The 9,942-nt window shown below is 40.2% G+C and overlaps 2 protein-coding genes across 3 annotated transcripts; one reads left to right on the top strand and one right to left on the bottom strand.

Annotated features, from left to right (window-relative positions):
- Window positions 1-2,843: 2,843 nt before the first annotated feature.
- Window positions 2,844-7,857, bottom strand: sirt1 (sirtuin 1). Of its 2 annotated transcripts, none has more exons than XM_079560022.1 (9): window positions 7,445-7,857; window positions 6,941-7,063; window positions 6,548-6,783; window positions 6,285-6,437; window positions 6,031-6,178; window positions 5,876-5,955; window positions 4,721-4,904; window positions 3,473-4,000; window positions 2,844-3,201 (listed from the first exon to the last, which is right to left on the bottom strand). In XM_079560022.1, the coding sequence occupies exons 1-9, from the start codon at window positions 7,809-7,811 to the stop codon at window positions 2,918-2,920; spliced, it is 2,103 nt and encodes a 700-aa protein (XP_079416148.1). In that variant the 5' UTR covers window positions 7,812-7,857; the 3' UTR covers window positions 2,844-2,917. The 2 variants fall into 2 exon arrangements, with proteins under 2 accessions (XP_079416148.1, XP_079416149.1); XM_079560023.1 differs by having other exon boundaries at window positions 7,517-7,857.
- A 416-nt stretch (window positions 7,858-8,273) lies between these two features.
- dnajc12 (DnaJ (Hsp40) homolog, subfamily C, member 12) lies at window positions 8,274-9,942 on the top strand. Its single transcript, XM_079560389.1, has 5 exons — window positions 8,274-8,583; window positions 8,878-8,956; window positions 9,071-9,210; window positions 9,284-9,425; window positions 9,534-9,942. Exons 1-5 carry the CDS (start codon window positions 8,506-8,508, stop codon window positions 9,614-9,616), a joined length of 522 nt encoding a protein of 173 aa, XP_079416515.1. The 5' UTR covers window positions 8,274-8,505; the 3' UTR covers window positions 9,617-9,942.

The following is a 9,942-nucleotide window of genomic DNA, read 5'->3' as shown; positions in this document are numbered from 1 at the left end:
CCGTAGTTTGCTTTAGTTTTACGACATGCCGTATTTTGCTCGTCACAACGACGCGGAGGATCATGGGTAATGTCGTCAGTTTAAACAAGCAGACCGTAGCGAGTGACTGTTATATCATATTGGACCCAATTTGTAGGTAATATTTCATGGAAAAATATATGGACACACAAATTTCTGATAACAAATAAAGTAAAAGAGGTTTCGAACAAAATCATCCATAAATAGTATTCAGTTAATTCTTTTATGACTAAATTCAAAAGGGACATTGGTGTGAACTGCTCTTTTTGTGGAGATCATCCAGAGACAATACAACATTTTTTTTGGACATGTTCTTACCCCAAGAAATTCTGGAAGGAAGGACTTATGTAGTTTTTATAATTGACATCTACACAAGGACTTTACATTGAACTGGGAAAACGTTATTTTTTGTTTCTTCAGAAAGCAAAAGAATGAAGACGTCTGTTTTGTTATTAATTTACTTATCCTTTTGTCCAAATTTTATATTCACAAATGTAAATATTCTAAGCAGAAACCCAACTTTACACATTTTTTTAGTGACACTCTCTCATATATTAAGATTTTGGAAGGTTCTGAATGATAACAAAAAGGCTCTAAAAACATCAGTATTTGCTCAAAATACAATATATTTGTAACTGAATAATTGTATTGTACAATTCTGTTACCCCCTTGCATACTCTGTATATTGATATACAGTACCTTTCAATAAAAAAATAATAATAATAAAATAAAATAAAAATATATATATAAAAAAAGAGTGACTCAGAAAGGAGCAACTGATCCACAAACTCTGATAAATTATCCATAACCTTTTTCACCATTTTATGTAATATTGTGAGATAAACATGTAAAAGGGACAGGCCACCGTTTTAACATACTGATATGTTTTTTCCTGAGCTTAGACGAGTTGATGCGTACCTGTCTGGTCTTTGTGCGTGTGGTCAGTCACGCAAAACGACCAAAGATGTTGTTAGCATTTGGCCTCTCCCAGTATATTCCTATACATGGGCGTAGGTTTGCCTGGGATGGCCAAGTTGTCCCCAACAACTTCATGTGGAGATCTTCACATTTGCATGATCTTTCACAAAGACTTGACTCAGATGTGGCTCTTTAGGCTTGAGAGAGGACGATCGACTTCACAACATTTTTTGTTTCTTGCAAAGAAGGGAAAAAATCCGAGGCCCTCCGATACCTGGTTAACAGTCCTGCCGACGCATTTCTGTCGCGTTCGACCTTCTTCAGGGCATACTCGTTCTCGGATTTTTTCCCTTTTTTTTTGCCTATACTCATGTTTTGATCCTGAAGAGCACCTGACCTTCTTACAGACTATTCTACCCACTGTAGCAATACTTTGTTTCCTCTCTAAACTTTGTTTCTTATTGGTCAAATATTGGTCAAATATTCAGAGATATTCATATTTTCGAGTTTGCTGTTTATGGAGCCTTATTACGTGAGCCACATTTACTTTTATTTGTGTCGGATGTTTCACTCAACAACGATCAGAAAACTTATTTTATCAACAAGTTAAGTGGGAGAGGAGAGCGGCTCCTGTTCCATGTTCTCTGAGCACAGCAGTGAGGGGAGATCAGAGACTGATTTTCAGGTATTTCTCAGTATGGAAAAACAGTGGCCTGTTCCTTTAAGTTAGTATTCATAAAAAAAAAAAAAAAGACATTTCGGGACTTTGTTTTAAATTGTTTACTGAGAATCTCAGAAGAACAACAATAATGTAAAAAATGTCCTTATTTAAAACCGTAAACAAAACTGTCGATGGCATGTGAGTTGGTTTTGTGCTGCAATATCAAACTCTGAAATATGTACCAAAACTTCACAGGCATCTGAGCAGAGTAATAAAGACTTTATGAAAGACACATGCCCAACAGAACCAGCTTTATAATAAAAAAAGTGCCTTCTCTAACATTTGAACTGAAAAAACTAAGGCTTGATAATACAACTCAGAACTTTTTTGTACAAATGATAGCAATCACCTACTCTTTGATGAGTATGTCTCATAATGAAGTATACAAAAAATAGGAGTCGTGACTGTAGAAAGTAGCTGCCGCGAATCAGAAAGAATATATTTTCCCAAACACTGGATTGGACAACCACAGAGCTTATAACAGAAGAATGTATTATGTGTTCTTTGGTCTGAAAAAAAAAATATAAACGTTTTCTCCAGTCACAACCCTCAATTTGAAGTGATCTTCTGAAATCTGAAGACTTGTATGTGGTACTTACCTGTGATTCAGACCAGGTCAGATTGAAAATGAATACTCATAGATATGTGGAGCTTCACTAGAATACTTATTTGACCATAGTGTGACACAAAAGCCTATAATCATCCACACACTATAGTAAAGAAATTCATTAGGAGGAAGCTATTGTTAGGTTATTGCACTTGAAGAACTGTATTTTTGCACTATACTCATTCCTAAGTACCACATACAATCATAAAACTCAAGCAATACCACTTCAAAAATCCAAGCCAAAAACCTCGGTATTGCAGATTGGACAACTCGTTCAAGTAAACTCTCAATAGATCCTTTAAGTATGTATCTGAAACGCATAACACCCACTAAGTAGCAGGCAGTAGCTTTACATATTTACATATTTTAACGTGAACCGGTCTAAGTAACATTGCTAATCCCAAGTTATGCGAAGGCCATGGTTTATCCTAAAAGAAACAACTACTTAACCCACTGAACTACTGCTTAGGTTTAGTAGTAGTATACACCATAGTAGTAATATACTGTATAGTTTCAGACACAATGCATGAGACCAAAATAGAGAAGAAAAAAAAAAAAGAATGAACTGCTGCAAACAAATAGAAAGTTTCTGAGGCAAAGATATAAAGAAATATTTATATAAAAGAAACTAGTGCTTTGTTGACTGGTTGCATTTAAAGGTCTGTGGATTCTTGTGTCTGTTCCGAAACATTGTCCGTTCTTGGTGTGTCGTCGTGAGCTAAAACGTGCTGTTCCGTGTCTCTAACGCTGTCCGTTTCTCCCTCTGTGGCTAATGCACTGGTGTCCTCCGCTTCGCTGTCTTCAGGCCCCTCGGCGCTGCATTCAGACTCCTCGCTGTCGCTGCCACATGAGCTGGACGTCTCCTCTTCAGAGTCTGAGTACACCTCGGCCCCATGGAAGATGTAGTGATTCGGAGACAAGAAAAGGTACTGCCCCGCTGTGGAAAACAGAAGGCACATCGTTAGATCAATGACGCACTGAATCACATACTGAAGGCGACTTTCGGCTACATTTAAACAAAAGTACAAGTGCATTTACAAGCAAATAATAATAATATCACAGCTTTCTTTCTGTGCTTCTCGTATACTTTCAATGAAGGGCAGGGCTGCTCATAATTTACCATTACGCAAAACCTTACAAGATCATTTATTCATTGCTGTACACTAAAAACTGAAGAAAATAATGTCTTCATATGCACAAAAGCTTACTCTCAAGGCGTTTGCTGATGGGACTCCTATTGATTCGACTCATCCAACATCTTCGCCTAAATTCCAGGCTGGAGCTCCTTATGTCAGCAGCCTCATCTGTTGCCGTTTCTTCTGCTGGTCGGTCTGAAGGCTGTGCTGTGTCTTCACTGGGACACTGGCTGTTTGAACAAGGCTCTGGTGGTGGTGGTGTATTACTGTTGTTACCAGCAGTTCCTGTCGGGTCATTCGCACTGAGCGCCTCCTCTGAGGGCTTAGATACAGAGTCTGTACTGGGCTTCTCCTCCTGCGCCGTTTCACCGGGTTCAGAGGAAGCCTCGTTGGGTGGCTCCTCTGATAACCGCGGCGGTTTCTCTGTGATTTCAGCGAGTCTGTTAGTGTTGAAACACAGCTGATCAAAGTCACCACTCAAACGATGGCAGAGCTCGTTGATAATGACGTCGCAGTCTCCGAGAAGCTCCACGTCGAAATTCAGATGAGGAAGCTGCTCCCTGTTGATCAACACTTGAGGCACTTCATGAGGGATTGAATCTGCACAGAGAGAGGAGGAAAACCTTTTAACTTGACTGAAGTTACAAGCCCCAAATAAGGAGATAGAAATCCAGATAATTCTTCTGCATTTTTACTTTTTGCTACTTTTTTAAAGCCAGTATTTGCTAATAGCGTACACATGGCAATCTATAAGCATTAATCTATTCTCCAATTCATTATGTTTCAAAATATATGTACAGGGTTTATACGTAAGCAGAAGCAAGTCAAATCGAATGCTTTTGAATGCCCAAACACTATATTTTAATGCCACAAACGCCGAAAAAAATTAGGCTGAATTCAATTCTTAAGACTCATCTCATCAAAGAGAAATGAGAATTAAACAAAACTTGGAACTTTTGAGCAAAACAATTTGGTCCACTTCAGCCAAAACTGTAACTACTAACTGTAAATACTTGAGTAATGTCATAATTTTCCAAGAAATTTTGATTTAATGCCAGTTTGAGCCCAATTTAATGCTTTTTAAATGGCATTTATGGCCTTCATATTGAAACACTTAATTTAATGACTTTTAAGGCCTCACGAAAACCTTGCTGTATGAACAAAGATTTTCAGTTTGACTTCTGTTTAAGTTTCAGGTTGTTTTTTTCAGCGACAATAATCCCATATCAGTCTCCAAACTGAACTTAAATACTGACAAATACTGTATTAATTACTTGATGGTAAGGATATTTGATGTAAAGTACTTTGGCCGTGACGTACTTGGGATGAGGGCAACCGGCCGAACTTTGAGGGAGGAACCGATGACTATCAGCAGGTCAACTTCGTCTTTGTCCTGCTTCATGGCTCTGTGAAACATTTCTGGAAGATTCTCTCCAAAAAACACAATATCTGGTTTCATGATCGCCAGGGGAATGTCCGAACACTGTGGACAATGTGGGACAACCTGGGGAAGAACAGAATTGAGTCAATTACTGCCTAAAAAGCTCTTAAAACTCACACTGTAATCATTCATTCACTCTATACTTATTCCCCCAGAAGGGAACCTCTTCCCCTCATTCTTCTTATTCTGGCCTATGTTACATGATTTTTAGCGGTAGGAGAAACCGGGGTAGCCGGAGGAACCCAACCCCCAGACACTGCAACCGCAACATCCAAACTCCACACAGTAAGGCCACCTTGGGCCGGGGATCGAACTCGGGACTTTCTAGCTGTAACGCATGAGGGCTAACTGCTGCGGCACCGTGCCACCCCATAAGCACGAGAACTAGGTTTCCATGCTACTAAAAACACAGCAGCAGATTTGCATCTACGGCAGAGGTCACGGAATGGTGGACCCTGTGGGTCTGGATCTGGACCCACGCACCAACCCGTGTGGACCTTGGATCCGAACTTTGGACCTGACCGTAAATCACCTCAGTCAAACGGCTGCGTGGTCTCTCTCGGTTTCTGTCTGCAGCAGAGCGGTAAACTAAAACCCAGATTAACAGAAAGAGAAAGAGCTGCCCCGCTGCTCCTTGACACTTCTCCAACAAAGGAAAGACTAAAGTTTTAAAACCGAGAAGACCATAATTGTCTAATTAAACATGCACGCAAGATCAAATAGTACCGCTATTTCCTGAATGTTTTCTTAAAAAAAAAAAAAACGAGCAACAAGTCTGAACCTGGTGGACTAAACCAGGCCTCAGGGCTCAGTGTCTAGTACTGAGCCGAAATTATTTGTTATGGTGTTAAAAAATAATAATACTGACAGTATTCAATTATTTGTATGTGCAAGTGCAGTTATTATTATTTGATTAAAAAAAAAGGCTAAAGAAATAAATATTGTGCCCGTATGTTCCGGACCTTTGCTTAACAATTGGACGTCCACAAATGTTATTTCAGGACCCTGATCTACGGGACACAAACTGTCCTTACCTGGTTAAAGATGTCTTCCCTTACAGCATCACAATCAACTTTGTATTTACAAACGAGGCAGGATGCCGTGGCAAATGAACCTGAAATAACATAAGTAATGGTTTAAAATAATCTACATTTACTTTTAATTGTAACCATTAAGGCAGATTTCCCACCATGACATTGAATTATTCTCTGAACTCCAGCGACTTGCTCCAATGTGTCGATGTTTTGCGTGTAATTACGCAGAAGTTTTCCCTGTTTGTCCAGCATTGATATAAATTTGTGACAGGGCGATGGCTGGAACTGACCAGGGTATATCTCCTGTCAAAATAATAAAATAGAGAATAAGTGAAGTAAACCACAGGGTATTGTGAAAATAACAATTTAGGAATACATTGGAATATTTTTTTGTTAATAATTCCCAAACCTTTGCAAACTTGAAAAAGGGCCTTGGGTCCCGTCTGAAGTACTCAATGTCAAACATGGACTGAGGGTCTGGAAGATCCGGGAAGTCTACAGCAAGTCGTGCATAGATGCCATCTCGAGAGCGGAAGTCTGGTATCCCACAAGAAACCGAGACCTGCAGTCGGAAAAAAAAAATCAGTCCAACAATAGTGACAGACTGAGAAATTACAACAAAATGTCATAGATGAACCCGCCTAAAAATATTGTACTTAAACTGTTACATACCCCTGCACCAGTCAACACCAGGATCCTTTTACTCTCATGGAGAAGCCGGACCACGTCTTCCAAAGTGTTTATGTCCTTCCTTTTTTTCCTCTTTGGTGGCTCTGAGATGTTGATGATTATCTGCCATAGTGTCATGTCGTCCAGGTCTGGAGGGAGGATGGTCTCTGGCAGCAGGTCTCTCAGGATGGCTCTGGGGTCTGTTTCCCTGATGTGCTGCTGGAGCAAACTGTAGGGACCTGCATGCAATAGTTTGATCTATTCAGTTTGAAGCAGAGACACACTCAATGACGTACAGTATGATGTGCAATTTCACCTGAAGAGTAAATGCTACATGAGAAGATGATAAAATGAGGAAAGCCCACCTCTACCTGATAACTACATTAGAAGACTTACCTATTTGCGGCTGAGGGGTCCAGTCGCTAGAGCTGGCATGTGAGGACCTGTCGTCCTCCTCAGTGATGTGCTCTGGAGTAACAGGAAGCCCATTGGAGGGAAAGTCATCTGGACCCATTCCATCTAAGCAGAGGGGAGTTCAGTTATATATCTGTGTAATAAACCAGCCCAGCTCTAGTCTGGGAGAGGTATATAAGTGAGTGTGGATGGCTCCCCTAGCCCTGCCAGTATGGGTTGTCCTAGGCTCCAAGCTTGTTTTAGTGATGTCTTACTATAAATGGCAAGACAGGGCAAGGAAAGTAACAATACGATAATACATCTTCAATTATAGTTTCAAAACATAATAGCGTCATATCAGAGGCGTTTAACTCCGACCGGAGGTTACTCACTCAACTTCTCCCTTTCGACTAGTCATAAAAGTTGGTGCGAGAAGCTGAATAACTATGGTAAAGTAAACTCCCAAAACTTTTTAAGCAGCGGGTAAAAACAGTGTTTTGTTTGTACCAGAGCCGTCCTCCAGCCCGTCACTGTCCTGATTTCTCCCCGCAGCTCTGTAGCTGAGCTCCAGCCCCTCACCGAGCAGAGGTGTCGCTGCTCTGTAGCGCAGCTCCAGTCCATTGTTGTCTGCGCCTGGCGCTGGGGCCTGCTCCACCGCCATCACCGGCTTCGCTTCCTTCTCCGCGGGCTCCACGCAATTCAGACCCAGCTCCCAGCTCCCCTTTCCTTCTGAGAGGTTGGAGAAGCTATCCAGTTCGGATAACCTAGATCCATGGTTAGCTACAGGGCATATTTTCGGTCTTTTAGCGGCCGGCTCACCCATAGTCGAGGCGCCTGGAAAGGCCGCTCCGAGACTGAGCTCTTCGTCCGCCATCTTCAGCCGCAGAGCCGCCGCTCGCGGACAGCTGGCTCATTTGCATTAACCACGTGATCTCCACTATTGCGACAGGGATGTTCCCTTTACGGCACCATAACAAATACTGTTGCATTTAAAATCTTCAGGTTAACTACAAATGCGTTGTCTTTTCCAGAGTAAACGGATGTGGGTCTCCAAATATAAAATCCGACACTTCATATTCAACATTTAGAAACGTGCTGATTTAGCTTGTAATGCAGATTTAGAAATAATTTAATATTTGTCTAAACTTTCAACTATGTTTACCCCTAAATATGTATTCTCTCTCTTTATCGTTTACTGTATGAAATGCGATTTATACTTTTCTTTCTCATTCAAAAGGCCTAGAATGGAAAAACGCCTCTATTTTTTCCACTCTTTCGGTTTCTTTTCGTAATACTGTAACATTCATACTTTTTTCTGAGAACGCCAAAAACGCAACACGCGTAATTCAGAAAGACAGAACGCCCCGTTATTTACAAATCACCAGAAATACTCCGGGGATTGTAAGTTTTAGAGATTTATAACTCTTTTGTCATTGTTTTACTGACCACACGATAACTCCGACTTTACCATCAGCGGACTCGAGAGTTCAACAGGCGCTAAACGGAGCTGTTTGTGGCGCGCGCTGCGAGTCTCTCTTTCAATACATCTGCGTTGCGTCGTAATATTCATGGATAAGGTTTTGAGCTGTAAATACGAGGACCTGGAAGATTACTATGGATTATTGGGATGTGACGAGCTGTCTTCGGTGAGTCTGTCACAGTACTGTTTATTCACTGTAGTCTAGACTCTCTGATCAAACTGAGCGAGAATCGGGCACAACTGATGCTCCTTTGGCCTATGACTCATTCACAGAAAACTAAGCTGTGTCGTCGTGTGTAATACTGGTTGGCCTAAATACAATGCAGCTATTTATCTGAGTAAAACACATCTTCAATATTTAGTATGCATAGACTATTTATAAATGTGTTTATTTGTTTTACAAGGGGAATCCCACAATTGCATATATATTTTCATTGTATTTTATGATCCCTCTTTACAGACAGAACAGATTCTTAATGAGTATAAAATCAGAGCCCTGGAGTGTCATCCAGACAAACACTTGGATAAGCCTAGTGCAGGTACACAAAAATGCTAGAATCATCACAACAATTGTACTATTATTATTATGAATATTATGAATATTATTGTTATGATGTGAATACACATTGGTTTTGTCTCCTTTTGTGTGACAGTGACAGATTTCCAGAAACTACAAGAAGCCAAAGAGGTGTTATGTGACGAGACCAAAAGGAAAAATTATGACCTTTGGAAAAGAAGTGGAGTTGCTGTGACATTTCGCGACTGGCAAGCTTTGAAAGACTCAGTAAAAGCGGTACATTGTATACTCTGGTGAAATATTGTCATTGTTTTTCATATTATTGAGTGTATGGGTTTCTCTTCTGCAGTCAATGCACTGGGCATTAAGAGCTAAAAAGGAACCAATGGTTGAGGCCCCGAAATCAGACACGCCATCTTCCTCGACGACAAAAGACCAGTTTGACCAGTGTGTAGCAGAGGCTGAAGAAACTCCAATGACTGAACCTCCAGGTGAGTTTTTCAAGGTTGATTTATAGGATTTATCTATATTTTACTGGACTCAATATGTGCATACTTCCTTAGTTTGTCTTGTAAGATAACAGCACTTTTCCCCCACAGGAGATTACTGTCGTATGCGTTTCCGATGGGGTGGTGACTCCCCAACAAACCTCTTGCGAAGGTTCAGAAACTATGAAATTTAAATGTTCAATGTCGCTGACGAAGCTTCTTGGATGAAAAGCAACAGAGTGCAGAAGATAACTCAAAGACACCTGTTATTATTTTATATAGCCACATCTCTGGTACAATTTACACAAACAAATATACTTTTTGTCTTTGAGCATTAAGTTAAAATACACAGTCTATTTTACAATACAGCATAACATTTGAATAACATGTGTAAACTAATATAGGCTTCTGACTTTATTTTTTCATTGAAAAATATATAATATAAATCCCAAACTGTTCAGTGTTATGTGTTGTAATGTATGTAATATGTGTAAATGTTAAAATGACAAATATGTTATGA

The sequence above is a fragment of the Gobius niger genome (assembly GCF_951799975.1).
Source record: "Gobius niger genome assembly, chromosome: 7".
Classification (NCBI taxonomy): domain Eukaryota; kingdom Metazoa; phylum Chordata; class Actinopteri; order Gobiiformes; family Gobiidae; genus Gobius; species Gobius niger.
This window is presented reverse-complemented; position numbering and strand designations above follow the sequence as displayed.